The sequence below is a fragment of the Chiloscyllium plagiosum genome, unplaced genomic scaffold, assembly GCF_037043375.1.
Source record: "Chiloscyllium plagiosum isolate Xiang-an unplaced genomic scaffold, Cpla_swu_hap1 HiC_scaffold_5, whole genome shotgun sequence".
Classification (NCBI taxonomy): domain Eukaryota; kingdom Metazoa; phylum Chordata; class Chondrichthyes; order Orectolobiformes; family Hemiscylliidae; genus Chiloscyllium; species Chiloscyllium plagiosum.
This window is the reverse complement of record NW_028270143.1, coordinates 83,996,350-84,018,129: the sequence shown is the minus strand read 5'-3', so window position 1 is coordinate 84,018,129 and position 21,780 is coordinate 83,996,350. Positions and strand designations below refer to the sequence as shown.

Genomic DNA, 21,780 nt, shown 5'->3' with positions numbered 1-21,780 from the left:
TTCAACTTTGTACTGTTTAGGAAGTCTTCTTGTAGGTTCTACCAAAGGCACTGCAGAATGCGTTTTTTGTGCAATTCTACCACTGAGCATCATAGACAAGTAGTAGCATATGGATGCAGTCATTCTGTAAAACTCTGAACAAATAGAATGGACCATTGAGGCAATTTTAAGTGCAATGGCATAACCATTACTGTCCCTTTAAATTCTTGCAATATTCCATCTGCTTTCTTTTGTGCAAATAAATATGTTTGTTATTTAGTTTATCAACTACATAATTACCAGGATAGGCAATCTTGATTAAAACTGAGCATAACAAGACTATATTAGGGTTCTTTTTAAGTTATCCATTTTGTGGGATGTGGGCATCACTGGCTGGGCCAGCATTTATTGCCTGTTCCTAGTTACCTTTGAGAAGGTGGTGGTGAGCTGCCTTCTTGAACCCACCTGCTGTGGGTTGACCCACAATGTCATTAGGGAGGGAATTTCAGGATTTTGACCCAGTGACAGTGAAGGAATGTGATCTTTTTCCAAGTCAGGATGATGAGTGGCTTGGAGGGGAATTTGAATGTGGTGGTGTTCCCATGCATCTGCTGCCCTTGTGCTTCAAGATGGAAGTGGTGATGAGTTGGAAGGTGCTATCTGAGGATCTTTGGTGAATTTCTGCAGTACATCTTGCAGATAGTACACACTGCTCTTACAGAGTATTGGCGGTGGAGGGAGTGGATGCTTGTGGATATGGTGCCAATCAAGCGGGCTGCTTTTCTTGGATGGTGTCAAACTTCTTGAGTGTTATTGGGGCTTCATTCATCCAGGCAAGTGGGGATTATTCGATCACACTCTTGACTTGTGCCTTGTAGATGATGGACAGGCTTTGGGGAGTCAGGAAGTGAGTTACTCGCTGCAATATTCCTAGCTTCTGACCTGCTCTTGTAGCAACTGCATTTATGTGGTCAGTCCTGTTGAGTTTCTGACCAATGATAACTCCCAGGATGTTGATAGTGGGGATTCAATAATGGTAACACCATTAAAGGTCAAGAGGTGGTTGTTAGATTGTCTCTTGTTGGTGATGGTCATAGCCTGGCATTTGTGTGGCACAAATGTCACTTGCCACTTGTTAGTTCAAGCCTGGATATTGTCCAGATTTTGTTGCATTTAAGCACAGACTTCTTCAGTATCTGAGGAGTTGCGAAATATCCTGAACATTGTGCAGTCATTGGCGAACATCTCCACTTCCTAATGATGGAGGGAAGATCATTGATGAAGCAGCTGCAGATGGTTGGGCCTAGGACACTACGATGAGGAATTCCTGCAGAGATGTCTTGGAGCTGAGGTGACTGACATCCAACAACCCCACAAACATCTTCCTATGTGTCAGATGTGACTCTCATTAGAGAGTTTTCCACTTGATATGCATTGATTCCAGTTTTGCTCGGGCTCCATGATGCCACACTCAGTCGAATGCGGCCTTGATGTGAAAGGCTGCCACTCTCACCTCACCTCTGGAACTTAACTCTTATGTCCATGTTTGGACCAAGGCTGTCATGAGATCAGGAGCTCAGTGACCTTGGCTGAACCCAAACTGGGCGTCGCTGAGCAGTGTGCTCCCTAATAGCACTGTAGATGACCCCTTCTGTCAATTTACTGATGATTGGGAGTAGACTGGTGGGGCTGTAATTGGCTGGGTTGGACATTTAGGACATACTTGGGCAATTTTCCACATTGTCGGGAAGATGCCAATGTTGTAACTTTACTTGGCTAGGGGAATGGCAAGTTCTGGAGCACAAGTCTTTAGTATTATTGCTAGAATGTTGTCAGTGCCCATAGCCTTTGCAGTATCCGGTGCCTCTAACCATTTCTTGATATCACGTGGAGTGAATCGAATTGAATGAAGACTGATAACTTTAATGCTGATGATCACTGAAGGAGGCTGAGATGGATCATCCCCTCAGCACTTCTTGCTGAAGTTGTTGCAAATGTTTCAGCTGTATCTTTTTGCACTGATGTGCTGGGCTCTTCTATCATTGAGGGTGGGGATACTTGAGGAGCCTTCTCCTCCAGTGATATTAAGCAATCTATTTCAGTTTTATTTGTAGGAGTTATTTGCTCTATATGGGACTATACTGACATTTAAAGTCATAATTCCCAATTAAGTATGTATTGGAAGATGATTTTTGCAGATATAGTGAAGTATTTTTTCCATTAGTGCCAAGATAATTAGTCAGTTAGACTTTGTCCAAGTTTAGACCTTCTATGATTGCATCTCGAAATACCTCCTCATTTTGGTTTCTTGCACTTTATCTGATGTTGCCACAATGCTAGTTAACTATCCTTTTCCATCTCCTCAGTTACCCATTCTCTTCCAATTTCTGAGTTTGCCCCTCACCAGAGCAGCTTTTCATCTGGATCTAGGCTGCCTTCTTGCTCCAGGCAGTCACATCTCTATTATTCTCATGACCACACGTCTGTTCTTACTGCACAGCAGATGTCCATGTGATTTCAGTCTCCTCTCACCAACATTCTTCAATGTTTCCACACTCTTCATTGACTCCCTGATATAGTTGTTCCAGATCTTGTTATTTCTGGTCAGTCCACCATCCATTTTGTCATCTTCAAATATCATTAGAAAAAAAGTTATTTCATTTTTTCTTTAATAGTGGTTTACGGTATGATTCTATATGAATGTATACATGCACTTTTTTTGCTTAACACAACTTTGGAATAGTAAAATATTGTCACGACTTTTAGTTGTCAATATAAAACCTGGGCTATTGAGTTCATAATGTCAGCAACAAAATCCATATTCGTTATTATTACTCCAGTGGAATTGTCAGAAACTTTGGTTTTCTGCGCATGTGCAGAATAACACAAATTTTACACTCCTTCAGAGGGTGCAGTGTTGAGTTCCTCCGGAGCTCACTGAAGTGTTGAAAATTCCACTGTTAATGCCTCTTGAAATAGTTGAAACTGGAATGAGCTATCCTATGAATTTTTCATAATTGCTGCTGAATTCTGACTGAATATTGTACAACAGTAGAGAATCAGTTTTTCAAAGTTTCCTGCTATATTTAAAAAAAAATCATATTTTGATTGTATTTCATTTTATGCTGTTTTGGTTCTATCTTAATAAACTTTAGTAATTTGCTTCACTGTCTGAAATGTTGAATTATAAAAGAAGGCCATTTAGTGCTTTTACCTTCCTGGTTTGCTAATCAGCAGAACCCTCCAATGTGATTGGATGCTTCTAAGCTTCATTACATCACTACTAATAGATGCCTGGAGATCCCCTAACCTGGAGCTAGAGTTGAATTGTCACCGGAAAGGGGAAATCCACACATTAGAATTGACCTAAATATTTGTGCATATTCAGCAGAGAGCGCCATTGCTTTACCACTGACTGGAATATCCAGCATTGTGATATTTTCATTATAGGAATAAAACTGTTGCTGTCAGAAGAGAACCATTAGACTTTGAAGTATATTATGACAAAATATGCCTGTTTTTATTTTATTTTGATAAGCAAGGTTAACATCAAAAATGGAATGCAGGAAGTTAGGCACTGAACTGTGTGAAAATGCAATTTGTGCATCATATTAAATAGAACTGAAAAAAATCACATTCATAATTTATAGGTGGTAGTGCATATAGATACAATTCCTAGTTTATTCATTTGGCATTCAGTATATGTAACCTTTTAAATAGATATGATTCTGATGGGAGGAGTGCATTTGAAATCAAACTCCACTAGTCATACTAAATGTGAATGTTTTATTTAACCACCAAACTGGTCAATTTGTTTTCCAGCAGGTTTCTTCAATATACTCAAAAATAACGTGATTGTTCAAACTAATCCCACTCTTTAAACAATTTAAACAATTAACTTGAGAAAAACCATTTTTATGCAGAGGTGATGGGTGTCTTGAATTTGCTGCCTGTAAAACTCTTTCTGTAAAAAAAAAAAATATCTTGACCTGCATCTTAAGTGCTGAAAGCTGCAGCTGCAGGGATATGGGCTGCGTGCAGGAAGATGGGATTAGAAAAGGGCATCTGGGTATCTTTGGGTCAGCATGGACAAGATGGGCAAATTACCCTCTTCTGTCCTGTATTATTTCTATGGTTCTTGGTTCCAGCAAGATGGATCATTAACTAAATTGCTATGCAGGGTGAAACTATGTCTGTTTAACCTAAACACACTCAGATTAATATACAGACAGGATGAGACAACAGCTCTGCGGAGCATTATGATTGGAAAAACAGGGCAAAGCCCTGTTAATCAAGAGTACAAGCTGAAAGGGTAGAATGAAATGATTCTCTCACAGTTCTTTTTTTTGTCAACAGGACCATGTTGTGATCAACTCAAAGTGACGGTCGACCCTAATTTCAAGGGTCAGTTGGACATGGCTCTCATGACTGAGTTAGCAGTTTACCTTTCAGCATTTATGAGGATGTCAGAGATATTGATTCCTGCAGCTTTCTCTTATTCCCAGGATATATATCACTGAGCTATTTCTCCAACTGCTTTTCTCTGAGAATCATATTGTTACTTGCTGAGAAAGGGGACAGTTTTCCCTCTTGCCAATTTAATCCAACTGCTCACAGCTGCAAGGCAGTGACAAGACACAAACTACCTCAGGCCAGGGATTGTTGCTAGGAAACAAAGCACACATCCAGGATGGTTTTTCCAAATATATTTGCCCAACCATTAAAGTAATATGACTCCACCCTTATCTCTTCTGTAAAAAAAAAGCTTATGTTCACTACGAAGCCATTTGACTTTTGTAAACAGCAGATAATTTGTAGTTCTTTTGACCTTTTAACTACCCTACAAAAAAATCGCATAGTAATTCCTTTGCATTCCAGGAATTCAATTTTCCACCCTCACAATCCACAAATACAAGGATACGTTTATTTCCACCAAAAGTATACTTTCACTGTCAAATGTGTTTGGACTGTCCAGAACCTCTCCTTTCACCTGAGGCATGGTGACCCTCAAGATAAGCCACCTCCTCTAATCAAAGAGTAGTCCTATGGTCTGGTAAGACAATGGTGACTATCTTAATTAGGAATAAGATAAATGGCAGTTGTACAATTTTATTTTAGTTGTCCATGTAATATGGACATCACTGGCTAGGTGGGTATTTATTGCCCATCCATAATTGCAAGAGTGCAGTTAAGAGTCAAACACATTGTTGTGAGACTGGAGTCACATGTAAGCCAGACCAGATAAGGATGGATGCTTCCTCTCAGAAATATATTAGTGAACTTGTTGGGTTTTTAGAACAATCGGTACATGTTTGCTATAAGACTAGCTTTTATTAAATTTCAGATTTTGCTCTTTTGAATGGTATTTGGTTTATCCTGTTGTTCATAACACTCAGTAAATACGAACTGTGATTTAAGCTTTGTCTACTCATTAAGAAAGGAGCAGGCAGGACTTTAAAATGGTGGTCACATGCTGTGTTTTCCCAGCTGTCCAGCCCCTGCATTTTTAATTTTGTTTTCAAGAGAATGAAGGCTGCTATCAAAGCCATGTAGAGGGTCAAGTTAATATTAAAATATTGGTATGGACAACCTAATTTTGCATCTGAACATAATTTTCATATTGCAAGACATGCTTTGTCAAATAGTATCAGGCTAGCAGAGACTCTGGTATGGATTTTATCTTCATTTCTAAAAGATTCTGTCCGAATCAGAGCAGGTGTTGCCTGGTCTGCATAGAGAACCTTGCATTCCTCACTCCTGGCTATCTCCTTCAGTCTGCTCCACCATGATCTGCCCAACCTGCTTTTAATGCACTACTTTCTTTGCTTGGGATTGTTTTCAAATATCTGTCCTATGGATTGGCATTCAATGGCCATAAAGCCATTCCAATTAGTTCTGCACAGGAGTCAGACCTGATCAGTTAAAATAAGCCACAGACGTTAACTGGCTTAGAGCCCTCATACTGAAGAATCTGTGGAGATTTTCCTCCTGCCCATGGGTAAGACTCAGGCAGTGATATTAGTTTTTAAAACTGTCTTCGTGAAATATTCTTATTTCTAATCAATCATACTGCTAACGTGGAAAGTGAATACAAACCAGGTGCATCTATGTATCCAAATCTACAAACTCAGATGACCCTGAACATAAGCTTATGATATTTGGTTGTAATGTTGAGTACGATAGTGTATATTTGCAGATGAAACCAGTATGTAGCTGAAGATCATGGCAAAAACTGTCAACCTTTGCCTTCAGTTGCAGGTTAATATGAATCTGTATTCTTGATGAATCTGTTCAATGTCTTTATGGCTATGACAATTTAAAGACAAATGAGCTCTTCCTAGCCTTTATATTGCACTGTATCCCCTCCTCCCCAGTTCTTAGAGTCATGAGGTAATATGGCATAGAAACAGGCCCTTTGGCCCAAACTGGCCCATGGTGCACACTCAGCCAGTTCCAATTGCCTGCATATCCCTCTAAACCTTTCCCATCCATGGAGTTATCCAAACGTTTTTTTAAATGTTGTTATTGTACTTTCCTCAACACTTTTTCTGGCAGCCCATTCGATATGCACACCACTCTCTGTTGAAGAAGTTGCCCCTCAGTTTCTTCTTAAATCTTTCCCCTCTTACTTTAAAACTATGCCCTCCAGTTTTCAATTCACCATCTTTAGGAAAAAGACTTGGCATCTTTTGTTCCTTCCCTTTTCTAGTTCATACTGCCAGCCTTTTCCCCCTCTTCCTTCTTCCTACTTCACCACAGTACTCTCCTGCTCTTCATTCAGATTTCACACTGGCATTCTTGTCTGCCCATAGAAATGGGATAGAATTTCCAATGATTTGCAGACATTTCCTTCTCCATTTCTGGACAACTTGTCTGCTCAAGGATAAAGGGCATGTTGGAAACATTCTCCCTGACATTTCCAAAGTAGTTGGGTGAGGAAACTGATTCCTACAATATCAGTGGAGAATTAAGGCATCAAATAATATGAAGAACATTTTTGTTCTGAGGACTGGTGAACATCCACTTGAGAGCGATTGCACAGATCCATCTGTGGAGAAACTTTAACGACTGAATGTAGTTGCCTAACAATAATGTGGAGTGTGCTGGCAGCTGTACTGAGATCAGCTGCTGACACAGAAAGGAAGTTCATTTTAATAACTGTACTTCATAAAATTAACAATGTATAAATAGATCACAGAGATTACAAGGCAATAATGTAATCAGGCTTTAAAAGATGGTTGTAAAACCATTTAATTCAGTTTATAATGCCACCTAAGCAGCTTGATTAGATTGTTGTTTTCCAATTACAACACATGCGCGACGCAAAAAAAAAAAGGAAATGAAGGTACAGCACAGACGGATTTGGGGGCCTTTGTGCATAAATCGCAAGTAGCTAGCAAATAGGGAAGGCAAATGAAAAGGGAATAGAGTATAAAAGTAGACAAATCTTGCTAAAGCATACAAGGCACTAGTTAGACTACAATTGGGCTACAGTTTTGGGTCCCTTGTCTAAGGAAAGATATATTGGCATTGGAGGCAGTCCAGAGAAGGTCAATTAAGCTGATACTAGGTATGAAGGCACTGTCTTTTGAGGAGATTTCAGTAGGTTGGATTTGTACTCATTGAAATTTAACAGTGACCTTATTGAAGCATATATGATTCTTAGGGGATGTGACAGGGTAGATGTGGACTTGCGGGAAAGTCTAGGACCAGAGGTCATAATCTCAGAATCATGGATTGCACATTTAAGAACAAGACAAGGAGGAATTTCTTTTCTGTGGGTAGTGAACCTGTGGAATTCTTTACTGCAAAGAACTGTAGAAGCTGGTTTGTTAAATATATTCAAAGCTGAGATAAACAGATCTTTTTTTAACCAGCAAGGGAATTCAAGGTTATGGGGAAATGGCAGGAAAGTGGACCAAAAATGAAATTGCTGGAAAAACTCAGTAGCTCTGGCAGCATCTATGGAGAGAAAGCAGAGTTATGTTTTGGATCCACTGACCCTTCTTCAGAACTAAAACAAAAACAATGGAGTTGAGGATTATCAGATTAGCAATGATCACATTGATAGGAAAAGCAGACTTGGTGGGCTGAAAGGCCTACTTCTACTCCTGCATCTTGTGGTCCTTTGATATTTTCTTTCACGATGACCAATACTTACAATTGTGATCTGTGAATGACCCAGCAGAGGTGGTGGAGCAATGGTGTACATCAGGAGGAAGGTACTGTGGGAGTCCTCACTGATGCAGCGCTTCAACTGAGGCTGAACTAGTGTCCTATACAAGTTCAACATAAATTCCTTGCTGTTGAACTCCATGTCCTTCTTAACATTTATAAACTTCTCTGGACCCACTCCATGGCCAGCATATCTTCCAAAACTGCTCAGAGTATTCTGATTTCAGGCTGACTATAGCCTTATACAGCCTCAGCAGTATATCCCTGCTCTTGTATTCTAACCCTGTTGAAATCAATGCTAACATTGCATTTGTCTTCCTAACTACAAACTGAACTTGCATGTTAACCATAAGAGACTCCTGAACTAACCACCTAAGTCCCTTTTGTGTTTCAGATTTCTGAAGCCTTTCCTATTTAGAAAATAGTCTGTCTCTAGTCTTCCCGCCAAAGTGCAGAACTTCACACTTTCCCACATTGTATTCCATCTGCCACTTCTTTGCTCATTCTCCTTGCCGGTCTGAGTTCTTCCGCAGTCTCCCCACTCGGCTACTTGTTCCTTCACCTATCTTTGTGTCGTCTGCAAAGTTAGCAACAATGCCCTTAGTTCCTTTAACCAGATCATTAATATCTCATGAATAGCTGTGACCTTAACACTGAACGAGGCCAATTCCCCTGGTCATTGGCAGCCATCGGGAAAAAGACCCCTTTATCACTACTGTCTGCTTTCTGCCAGTTAGCTAATCCTCTATCCTTGTCCCTAACATCATGGATTCATATCTTATTTACTAACCACCTGAATGGCACCTTTTCAGGGGTCTTCTGGAAATCAAAGTATATCACACCCAATGTCTATCCTTTGTCTAACTTGCTCATTACCTCCTCAAAGAATTCTAACAGATTTGTCAGGCATGACCTACCCTTGATGAAGCTGTGATACCCTAGGCCTATTTTTTATACACTTCCAAGGACTCTGCAATCTCATCCTCGATAATGGTCTCTAAAATGTTACCAATGACCAAGATCAGGCTAACTGGCTGATAGTTTCCTGTCTTCCGCCTCCCTCCCTCCTTAAAAAGGAATATTACATTAGCCATTTTCCAATCCTTTGGGACCGTCTCTGACTCCAGTGTTTCTTGAAATATCACTGCCATTGCCCCCACAATCTCCTTAGCTGTCTCCTTTTGAACACTGTGGTGTAGTCCATATAATCTAGATATTTATCCACCTTCAGACCTTTCAGCTTCTACTTAGTGATGGCCATAATACTGACTTCTGCCCCTGCCTCTCTTGAAGTTCGGGTGTACTACTGGTGTCTTCCATTGTGAAAACTTATGGAATGTACCTATTCAGTTTCTCCACTGTTCCTCCACCTCCAGCCTCATTTTCCAGTCGTCCAATGCCCACTCTTGCCTCTGTTTCCTTTTATATATCTAAACAACTCCAGCAATTTTCTTTTATGTTACTAGCTAACATATTCTTATTTCATCTTCTCCACCCTTGTTGATTTTTTTTGTTTTCCTCTGCTGGTTTTTAAAGGGTGCTCAACCCTCTGGATTCCTATTAATTTTTATCACATAGAATGCTTTTTCTTTTGCTGTATTGGTGTACCTGACTTCTCTTGTCAGCCATGGTTGCTTCGTCATCCTCTTAGTATGTTGTCATCAAAGGATGCATCAGCTGAGCTTTTGAGCTCCAAAAGAGCAGTGATTGTGTCAGACCAATATTCCATGTTGATTGACTTTGTGATTTGCCCACTCTGCATATTACTGGCAGATGTTCCATGGGTGTATGCTAAAAAATAGCATGGCTCAAAGCATGTGCATATGTGTTTTCAACGCTATTGTGGAACCAAAATGGAATATAGTGTTCAATATGGATGAGAACAAATGTAACATTGTGACCTTCAAATGCTCCTCATGTGTCCCCTGGTCTTTTAACATGAGGTGGTTTTTGCATCAGCTGCTATGTTCTAGTTTTCCTGTGGCATTGCTTTCTCTGACCAGTGTTTCTCTAAGCTTTCATTAAAATCCAATGGTCATCCTGTTGTAAAATAATTAAGGAACAATGGATACTAGAGATCTGAAACAAACAAAAAAAACAAGTTACTGGAGAAACTCAGCATCTGTGGCGATAAAATAGAGTTAACATTTTGGGTTCAGTAACCTGCCATTCTCCATATGACCTTTGTAAATCCTTTTCATATCTTTCTGTGCATTTTAGAATGTAGTTGCTCTGAAAGCCATGCTTAATTAGATCAAAAATCTGCCAGCAAGGTTCCTTTTATATTACATGGTGAAGAGAGGTTTGCATCATCTTACATTGTAATGTTAATTTCTCTTACTGCGATGGATCAAAAGTCTCATGCTTTCAACAGAGAAGCTAGTTTTTATATTTTTTTTCCCTGGAATTTTTGTAGTTATTCTAATTGGGGACTATGTGAATATTGAGTCACAATTAATTAGAATGGACGGCTTTGAGGTATGTAAGGAAGAGGTGTTGGAAATTCTGGAAAGTGTGAAAATAGATAAGTCCCCTGGGCCTGACGGCATTTATCCCAGGATTCTCTGGGAAGCAAGGGAGGAGATTGCAGAGCCATTGGCTTGATTTTTATGTCCTCGTTGTCTACAGGAATAGTGCCAGTGTGGTTCCGTTGTTCCAGAAGGGGAGTAGGGATAACCCTAGTAACTATAGGCCGGTGAGTCTCACTTCTGTTGTGGGCAAAGTCTTAGAGAGAATTGTAAGGGATAGGATTTATGAACATCTGGATAGGAATAATGTGATCAAGGATAGTCAGCATGGTTTTGTGAAGGGCAAGAAGAAGACAGAGGGTAGTAGTTGATGGTAAAAGTTCACCTTGGAGTGCAGTTACTAGTGGTGTTCTGCAAGGATCTGTTTTGGGACCATTGCTGTTTGTCATTTTTATAAATGACCTGGAGGAGGGGCTAGAAGGTTGGGTGAGCAAGTTTGCGGATGATACGAAAGTCGGTGGAGTTGTTGACAGTGAGGAAGTATGTGTCAGGTTACAGCAAGATATAGATAAGTTGCAGAGCTGGGCAGAAAGGTGGCAAATGGAGTTCAATGTAGGTAAGTGCGAGGTGATTCACTTTGGTAAGAGTAACAAAAGACGGGGAATTGGGCTAATGGTCGGATACTTGGTAGTGTGGATGAGCAGAGGGATCTTGGTGTCCATGTACACAGATCTCTGAAAGTTACCACCCAGGTAAATAGTGCTGTGAAGAAGGCATATGGCGCACTGGCTTTTATTGGTAGAGGAATTGAGTTCCGGAGCCCTGAGGTCATGTTGCAGTTGTATAAGACTCTGGTGTGGCCGCATCTGGAGTATTGTGTGCAGTTTTGGTTGCCATACTATAGGAAGGATGTGGAGGCACAGGAATGGGTGCAGAGGAGGTTTACCAGGATGTTGCCTGGTATGGTAGGAAGATCGTATGAGGAAAGGTTGAGGCACTTGGGGTTGTTTTCACTGGAGAAAAGAAGGTTTAGGGGTGACTTGATAGAGGTGTACAAGATGATTAGGGGTTTCGATAGGGTTGACCATGAGAACCTTTTTCCACGTATGGAGTCAGCTATTACGAGGGGGCATAGCTTTAAATTAAGGGGTGGTGGGTATAGGACAGATGATAGGGGTAGATTCTTTACTCAGCGAGTCGTGAGTTCATGGAATGCCCTGCCAGTAGCAGTGATGGACTCTCCCTCTTTATGGGCATTTAAATGGGCATTGGATAGGCATATGGAGGATAGTGGGCTAGTGTAGGTTAGGTGGGCTTGAATCGGCGCAACATCGAGGGCCAAAGGGCCTGTACTGCGCTGTATTTTTCTATGTTCTGTTTAAATTTGTTCACTGTTGCCTGGAAACAGATTGGCTGAGGGAATTTCTAGAAAATGTTTTTCTGTGCATAATGTTATGTCAAAGGGGGAGATGAATCATCTCTGTGTGGGCAAATTAAATGTTGAATATTCAAGCAGAGAGAACCAAAATACCATTACCCCTTTCTAGGTTTTTGCAGATCTACTACTTCACCATGCCATTTCTGAACAGGGTCTAGAGGGAGCACTGTTTAATTGTGCATATAAATTCCTCAATCCATAATTGATGTAAGTTAAAAATTACCATGATGAACCTGAGCCAGTGAGTCTTTTGAAATGTTTTTTTGATCAATAACTGCACTTTGTAGTAAAATTTATTAACCTGCTTGTTTTCTATTGCTTCTGTTAATTTTACATGATAAATGTATGAACGTAATTTATGGTTTATAGTCAGAGTTACAATATATTGTTAACAATTTCTTCAAACCTCAAAACGTCTAAGCTTAAGTTATGTGAATTAGAGTAGAGATATATTGTTCACCCTAAGAATGTAGCCTTCAGATCATTTTGTGTTTATAAGGTCATGTTTTGGCTCCTAGGAAAAGTGGTTGTCTATTTTCTGGGGTTTTTTGTGCATGAAGTAAATGGGGAATGTCTGGAAAGTGTCTGAACCATAGTATTTCCTTAGATGTTTTATTGACTTTTACTGTTTGACTTTCTAAACAAAAAAGTGGCATAAAGAAACTTCAGGGTTTTAATCCAAATAAAGACATATGGTCATTACTGTAAGTCTAGGTGACCCCCTCTTTGTGATAGCTGGAGATATGATTAGTTAGACATCTATTTCAGCTGTGCTGTGTGGTGACATTTCAGTTTATCTGCATTTTTAATTAGGATGAAAGCATCCTTCAAGGCAGCAATATTGCTTTTTGAATTGAAAAAAGCTATAAAGGAGCATGGAAATGGATGTGAAAGTAAATCAAAACAGCCGGATTAAAGATGTAATTAAAAACCTGCAAGCAATGATTAACTTCAGACTGTGAAAAGCAAAGTGCCTGTCAATTCACCACCTCCAGCAGGATACTACCACCAAAACATATCATCCCCTCCCTTCCACTACCGGCATACCACCATTCCCTCTATGACACCCTGGTCCACTCTTTCATCACTCCCAACATTTCATCAAAGCCCCCTCCCAAGTTCTATGGCACCCTCCCATGCGACTGTAGAAAGCATAACACTAGACCCTTTCTCTTCCTCACTGTCTGTGGTCCCAAACATCACTTCCATTTTTCCTACATTCCCCCACTGCCCAACCATGTTTTATGTGTGTCTTGTTGACTTTGCTCTCAGCAGAGCAGATCCATTTTTTTCCTTTTCCCATCTATCACTCTACATCTCTATCATTCCTTTTACTGTCATTACCACTCCCTTTGCCTTTTATTCTGGCAGTACCCTCGCAATCTGTTCCATTCACCCCTCCTACCCCTCTGTGTACAACATGAAAACCACCATTTTTCAGTTCTGTTCTGATGAAGACTCAAATTGGTCTTGAAATGTTAACCCTGTTTCTGTCTCCAAGGATGCTGCCGGACCTGCTGAGTTTTTTATCCAGTCGGTATGGATGAGTTGGACCGAAGGGTCTGTTTCTGTGCTGTACATCTCTATGACTCTATTTGCTTTCATCAGTAAATTCATTGAGAAATTAAATATCCTCTCAGCCTGCTGTGTAAGTACCTTTCTCCTACTATGTCCCAAATCTCTCAATTTATTTAGACACCTGGAACTCAGAATTGCACACACTGCCTCAAATCTACTGGTTGTTTAGTATTGTTTTAACTTTTACTTTCCATAAGACTCAATTCTGGATGAGTTTTCTTTTTAATAGCCTTATCAACATAAGGTGTAGCCTTTTAAAATTTTATGGAACTGATGTCCAAAATCAATGACATTCCCACTTCTGAACTTATGATAGAGGGAAGCAGCTGTAGATAGTTGGACTGAGGACACTACCCTGAGGAAGCCATGCAGAGATGTCCTGGAGCAGGGAACATGCATATAAACAAGACAATATTCAATAATAATGAGGTTAATGTATGCAAATAGACTTCTCACTAGTGAGATCCTCATCCGGCCTTTAAAATTTTAACTGAAATATTGAACTTATGAGATTCTCAACATTGAGAAAATTGTGTCCATTCTAGTATATTTTCCTAACTGACTTGCTATTGTCCAAACCAGGATAATTAAATCTTTGGATATAAGAGCAGAAGTAGGCCATTCAGCCCATCACATCTGCTTTGCCATTCAGTGAGATAATGGCTGAGCTGATAAATCTTCAACTCCACTTTCCTGCCTTTTCCCTATAACCCTTGATTCCCTTACTGATTAAAAATGTCTATCTCAGTCTTGAATATACTTAATGACCCAGCTTCTATAGTCTTCTGAGGTAAAGAATTCTAAGAGAAGAAATTCCTCCTCATCTCTGTTCCAATTGTATTATTCTCTGCTCTGAGATTATGCCCTTTCATCCTATACCCTTCCACAAGGGGAAACCACCTTGATGTGCTAATATATGTCTTCAGAAACTCATTGTTTCAGTAAGTTTTCTCTCATTCTTCTTGTCTACTGTGAGATATTAAATATTTAGATCCATTGGAAAAGAGTTTCTCTCTTCTAAAATGCATAAAAAACATGGATGCATGGTAACCAGGATTGGGAAGTGAATGTTCAAAGATATTCAATGTTTAAACAAGTTAAAAGAGTGGAATTGTGTTGATAATAAGAATGGGATCAGTATACTAGCAAGAAAGGATCTCAATCAGAAAAGCATTGTGGAATCTATTTGGGTGGAGCTAAGAAACAGCAAGGGACAACAGACATTGGCTGGAGTTATTTATGTGTCAGTGGGGTATGGTACAAAACAGGAGATGAGAGAAGCTTTTAGCACAGGCAACATAGTAACCATAGGTGACTTAAACCTGCATATAGATTACAGAAACCAACTGAGCACTGAAGCTGAATTTCTAGAGTGTATTAGGGGTGAATTTCTAGAGCAGTATGTTAAGGAGCCAATGAGAGGACATGCATTATGTAATTAATATAAATTAACTGGTTAGGTTGATTGACTATAATACGATAGAATTTCACCCTTATGTTTGAAAGTGAGGTAGATCAATCTGAAACAAGGGTGTTAAATATGACTAAGGGAAATTATGAAGGCACAAGGGTAATGTTCCCTCTCAGCTGTGCTTGCGGCTACTCCAAGGTTTTTACAAACGTTGATCAGGGTGCTGCTCACAGCATTGACTTCTGGTTCCAGAATTGCTTGCATGGAGGCCTGCACAGTGAGTTTAAAAAAAAATTAGTGGGAATGCTGCATGAGGCACAAATAGACTGAGGTGATCTGTGAAAATAACATACATCGGTAACGGATAGTCTTTAAATAACTAGTACATGGCTGACAACAACTATACATTTTTTCAACTTACAAAAACTGATTTAACAAGTCAGTAAACTATGGCTGTCAATGAAAGTTAAAGATTGCATATGATTAAAAGAAAAGTCCTATATGGTTACCAGGAAATGCAGTAATTCTGAGGACTGGGAGGTTAAAAGAATACAGCAAAGGAGGACCAAGAAACTCATCAGCTAAGGGAGAAAAGAATAAGAATGAAATCTAGCAAGAACATAAAAATGGACTGTAAAAGCTTCAATAGGCAGTTCAAAGAAAATGGTCAGCTAAAACTAACATAGGTCTGTTGCATGAAGAGTTGAGAGAATTTATAATGGGAAATAAATTCAAAGAAGCTAAATTATTACTTTGTGTTGTTTTAATGAGCAAAATACAAGAAATCTCCCAGTACCGGAGGTCCAAGTAACTAGGGAGACTGAAGAGCTGAAGGAAGTTAACATTAATAAGAAGGCAGCAATGGAGAAATAAATGGGGCTGAAAGTTACTGAATCTCCAGGACTGACCGTCTTCATTCTAGAGTATTGAAGAAGGTGGCTTTAGTGATGGTTAGATGCATTGATGATTATCTTCAAAAATGCACAGATGTTGGGAATGATTCCTGTGAATTAGAAGTTAGCAAATGTCACCCTATTATTTAAGAAGGGAATGAAAGTGAAAACAGTGAATGACAGTCCTTTCAGCCTTACATCAGTGTTAGGGAAAATGCTAGAATACATTATAAAGTTTGAGATAAATGGACACTTGATGATAATGATCTGATTGGGCAGAATCGGCTTGAAATTGTGAGGCAAACTTGTCTTTTTGAATATGTTACAAATAAAATTTATAAAGAAGTGCTGATGGAAGTAATATACATTGATTTTCAGAAGGATCTTGAAAAAATCCTTTGCAGGAGGTTGATTAAAAAAATTAAAGCACATGGGACAGGAGGTAATGTACTGGAAAGGGACCTTGATATCCTTGTCCATCAGTCACTGAAGGGTAGCATTAGGTGATCAAGCTTTTTGGAAGGCTAAAGGAATGTTAGCCTTTATTGTAAAAAGTATTGAGTACAGGCGTAATTATACCTTGCTTCAATTGTGTAAGAGGAGAAAGTGAGGACTGCAGATGCTGGAGATCAGAGCTGAAAATGTGTTGCTGGAAAAACACAGCAGGTCAGGCAGCATCCAAGGAGCAGGAGAATCGACTTTTTGGGCATAAGCCCTTCTTCAGGAAGGGCCTGAAGAAGGACTCATGCCTGAAACGTCGATTCTCCTGCTCCTTGGATGCTGCCTGACCTGCTGCGCTTTTCCAGCAACACATTTTCAACTGTCAATTGTATAAGAACTTGGTTACACTGCACCTGGAGTAGTGTGTGTCAACTTGGTTTGCTTCCCTCAGGAAAGTTATTGTCATAGAGGGAGTGCAATGAAGATTCACCAGACATGTTCCATGGATGAATCGATTTGATTATCAGGAGAGATTGGGCAAATTGGGCCTGTGTTCTCTAGAATTTTGAAGAATGAGAACTGAACTCATTGGAATTGACAATATACCTGCAATGATACACAGAGCTGATGCAGGTAAGATGTTTCCATGATTGGGAAGTCGAGAACCAGGAGGCACAGTTTAACAATAAAAGGGATGCTATTTAGCCTGAGAGAAAGACAAATATTTGAACCTTTGAAATTCTGTACCATAGAAGGCTGTAGAAGCTCAGTCTTTGAGAATATTTAAGGCAGTCATTGACTGAATTCTGATTAGCAGTGGCACACAAGGTAATGGGGAGGAGGTGGGTAAAATGTTTTACTCCGATTCAAAAAGGTAGAAGTGTTTGATTTGTTGTTACCATGTTGAATGGCAGAGGTGGCTCGTCTTACTGAATAGTCTACTCCTGTTCCTATGATCCTGTGATATTTATTAACATTCAGTGGCACATTGGGGAGGACTACATATATTTTGGTCTGTTAGAATCAAGAAGGACAGCTTAAATTTTGAAATGGAAGAACAACAACTTGCATTTATGAAGTGGTTTTTATGACCATTGCTGTCGCCAAGTGCTATACACCAACGAATTATTTTTTGAAATGTGGTCACTATTGTATTGCAGGAAACACTGCTTCCAATATGCACACAGTGAACTCCCACAAACAGTGTGACCTTGATGAGCTGATCATGCTTCTTGTGATATTAACTGAGGCATAAATACTGACCAGAACGCTGAGGTTAACCCTCCTACTCTATTTCAAATTCCTGTCATGGGATCTTATACTGGAATATGAGGTGATAAACTTTGCATGAAGGAACAAGAAAAATGAGTACTTAATGAATGGTAAACAGTATGTAACTCAGAGGAACATCAGGGTCTTGGGTGCTTGTCCTCCAATCCCACAGGTAGGACAGGTTAATAGGGTGGTTAAAGAAGCATACAAGATATCTGCCTATATCAGTTATGGCATATATTTTAAGAATAGGGAGCTCATGTTGGACCTGTACATAACTATGGTTAGGCCACAGCTGGAGTACTGTGTGCAGTCTGGTCTTTGTACTGTAGGAAGGATGTAATTGTGCTGTAGGGGGTGCAGAGGAGACTCCCCAAGATATTGCCTGGGATGGAGCTTTTCATTATGATAAGATAAGCTGGATAAGCTTGAGTTGTTTCCTTTAGAGCAGAGAAGGTTGAGGAGGGACCTGATAGAATTGTTTAAGATTATGAGGGGCATGGACAGATGGATAGAAAGCAGCTGTTCCCCTTTGCTGAAGGGTCAGTAACACGGGGGCATAGTTTTAAAGTGAAAGGTAGGAGGTTTAAAGGGGATTTGAAATTCCTTTTCACCCAGAGGATGGTCAGGTCTGGAATCCACTGCCTCAGGGAGTTGTTGAAGTTGGAAATTTCACAACCGTTATAAAAAAAGTACTTGAGCAATTGAAATACCATAACATTCAAAGCTATGGGCATAGTATGGGACAGTGGGACTAGTGTAGGTAGTCAATTTTCTTTGTGATATAGACTTGATGGACCAAAGACATCTTCTGTAATATATGATTTTATAAGGCTGATGGGGCATCTGTTTGTTGTCTCATGCTAAAGGAATCTCAGTCCAGCCCCCTCTAAATATCACACTGAAGATTTTTTTAGACAAGCCTTGAACCCAGGATGGTGTAACTCAGAGGTTGAGTGTTACCAATTCAGCTACCACAGCATCAGAATTTAAGAATATAGAAAGAGGCACATCGTCCCATTGTATCTGTTCTTCTCATCAAATTGTACTGTTGCATATGGTTAAATAAAGACACATTTGTTGCCTACCATGCAAGATCTCTAGCGACTATAAAATATTTATTATTGGTATGCAAGCTGGGTATTCTGCTCCCATTTAGTATGGATAGGACATTCAACATCACCAAATGATTAAACAGAGCACAGATGTACGACACATATTCCTGAGTAACAAAATTCCTTCATAGTCATTCTGACTGCAAAATACTCAGCTAGGAGTGAATTTAAACTATTCAGATTTCCTCAACATTAACTAAATTCTTAACTCATACAAGCATAATTTATGTTGGGTCTAAAAATAAGTTTTTATCTTTTAAAAATTATTAGCTTCAAAGGACAATTGGCCACTGGGCCATCTGTGAAGTTTTTGTATTCACCCCATTGAATTCTTGCTAAATTAGGATGTGGTCTTAAACTGTATTCTTCATAGTGGATGTTAGAATAGGCTACTGCAAAGTGGTTGCTGCTCCCGAAAAATTTGCTGAGAGACTTTTTAATTTGTTAAAAATAATGAGGGTCCATAATAACAGCAAAGGAGATGGAGAAGAAGTACTGGAAGAGGTTAAAAATTTCACACTTACTCTGTTATATATCAGTAACTTTTAATGAAAAGATATTCTAGTAGTGTTGGTTTTTCTTCTCAGAGTCTGTGTAAACCCATTGTGAAAGACAGGAGTATTGAGTTTGCCCAGAAATGTAGTGATCAGATAAGCGATGTAAGTACTTCTGTTGAAACATTATCTTGATGAATTTCACATGATCAATACTCCTTAAAACCCACAAGGAAGTTGTAGGTTCTCACTTTGCATGTTGTGTCAATGATGTGCTCAGTTGATTGGTGTTAAATTATTTGGACTGTTTTAAACTTGCTTTATCATGTTCACCATTTTCTTAAAGTCTCAGCAGTTTCAATACTAGTGGAATGTAATAAATTGAATGACTTGCATGGTTAAATGGAACAGTGCATTTGTTAAAGTGGAGGGAGGTATAAGTTTGCTTACAAGTTACTGAGTGAGTGCTTTTCAGTTTTTGTTAGTGACATTGACTTTCTTTTTAAGATTAAATACAAAGAAGAATATGTAAAGTCAAAAGGAAAGTATACTTTTGTGTCCAATACACCCGAACAGCAGTGTTTGAAAAATGCATCTTTCCTTGTTTCTCAGGTAAATTGTAAAGAAGTTTACTTTTAATATGTGCAAGATTATTGTCTGTGTTGTTAAGCTACTTTAATTAACTTATATCATATTAGGACAAATGGGTAAATAGTATGGATTGAAAATTTGCAAAACATAATCCTAACATGTTGGTCTATGGAATTTGTGGGTTAAAAAAGAGGGAATCAATTGCATGTGGCTGGTCAGCATCAATAAGGTTTTATTTTTGACACTTTCCCATCAAACCGTTGGCTGTAGTCTGCCTCAAGGCAGTTAACAAGCTCTTCCTTCTCTGTTCCAAACCCAGCAATGTTTCCCTCAGCCCTTAAGCAGGAAGGTCAAACTTCTAACTGGTCTGGGGCAAAATTTGGAGAACAAACTGTTTGAAACAAAGAATTCTGTAAACCTGTAGCATATCATCCATAATTGGTCAATGGTAAAATAAGTATTCTATCATTTTATGATAAATGAAATGTTCAGTCATGAGAAAAACCACTCAGAAATAATCGTAGAGCAGAAGAAGCATTACTGATTTGTTTCATAAATAAGAGTTTAGTAACCAGATGAACCATTTAGTTTTATGAAAAATAAGTGATTTAACTCTAATTAATAAACCCAAAGAGTTGTTTCTTGTTAATATTTTGTGAAAATTACTTGATGTTAGAAATTTTGAAAAAGATAAAATTCAGCAATTTATGCAATGTTACAAAAATTAATTTCATGAACATCTATTAATCCTGGCAAAAGTACTTGACTTTAATAAACTATTCTCTAATTTCAGACTAAGTACAAAGAAGTTGTGAAAAAAGAAAGTTCTAAGTGCTTGTTCGCGCAGATGCCAGCCACCATAGATACTGTGTTTGCGAAAGAAGTTTCGCAATTTAGATTTAGAGTGAGGTATAATGATGTAGTCTATTGTTACTAACATATTATGCCAAATAAGTTCTGCGTGCAATATAAGGAGCGAGTTAAGATAGCACCAAGAGTGCAATATTAATACTATACTCAGCATTGTGAATGTCTTTAGCTGATGTGCTTGCTGTGAGTAATTTAATTCTTAGATTCACATTAAGTGCAGTAAGTTCACATTGTGCCACTTGTATCAGAAAGAACTAAGAGCTTTCAATCACTTACCACAACCCCTCCCTGTTTTTGAGGATTATTTAATATTACATCCATTCAAGTTGTGGTGTAATTTTATCATTTTGTGTCCCAATTTTTTTCATTATTTTACTCCATCAAATAAATTATAACATTGTGAGAAACTGAATATGATTTAAAATGTCTGCAATCCAAAATGGGGAAAAAGGGGAGTTTTTAAAAGATATAAACATTAGTGTGTTATTTTTATCCCTGTTTAAATTCTACTAATGTGTATTTTTTTTCTTATTAGAAACAATATAAGCAGAAATATGATGCAGAGAAAGGAAAATCACACTATTCTATCATGAAAGAACCACCGAATGATAAATATGCAATGGAAGTCAGTAAACATCAAAGTGGTGTGAGTGGGTCTGCATTTTGTTCATACATACGTTCAAGTAATACTTTGACAGAAGAATTGCGTTTTGATAAACAAGTTAAGTTACAGTCTACTTAACCTACTCTTGGGAAATAAGGCAGGTCAGGTGACTGAGGTGTCAGTGGGGGAGCACTTTGGGGCCAGTGACCATAATTCTATTAGTTTTAAAATAGTGATGGGAAAGGATAGACCAGATCTAAAAGTTAAAGTTCTAAATTGGAGAAAGGGCAATTTTGATGGCATTAGGCAAGAATTTTCAAAAGCTGATTGGGGGGGAAAGATATAAAAGATACCTAAGAGGCAGCTTTTTCATGCAGAGGGTGGTGCGTGTATGGGATGAGCTGCCAGAGGATGTAGTGGAGGCTGGTACAATTGCAGCATTAAAAAGGAA

General features: G+C 38.9%; 2 protein-coding genes across 3 annotated transcripts in view; both read left to right on the top strand.

Moving 5' to 3' along the window:
• nebl (nebulette) overlaps positions 1–21,780 on the top strand; it is a 347,345-nt gene that overhangs the window by 231,411 nt on the left and 94,154 nt on the right. The gene's annotated exons all lie outside the window — the stretch shown is intronic.
• LOC122550023 (nebulette) overlaps positions 17,759–21,780 on the top strand; it is a 43,194-nt gene continuing 39,172 nt past the window's right edge. Inside the window, 5 exon segments of the mRNA XM_087986878.1 lie at positions 17,759–17,827; positions 19,358–19,429; positions 19,772–19,876; positions 20,649–20,759; positions 21,261–21,371. Of these exon segments, the coding sequence (XP_087843004.1) occupies positions 17,759–17,827; positions 19,358–19,429; positions 19,772–19,876; positions 20,649–20,759; positions 21,261–21,371 (468 nt within the window).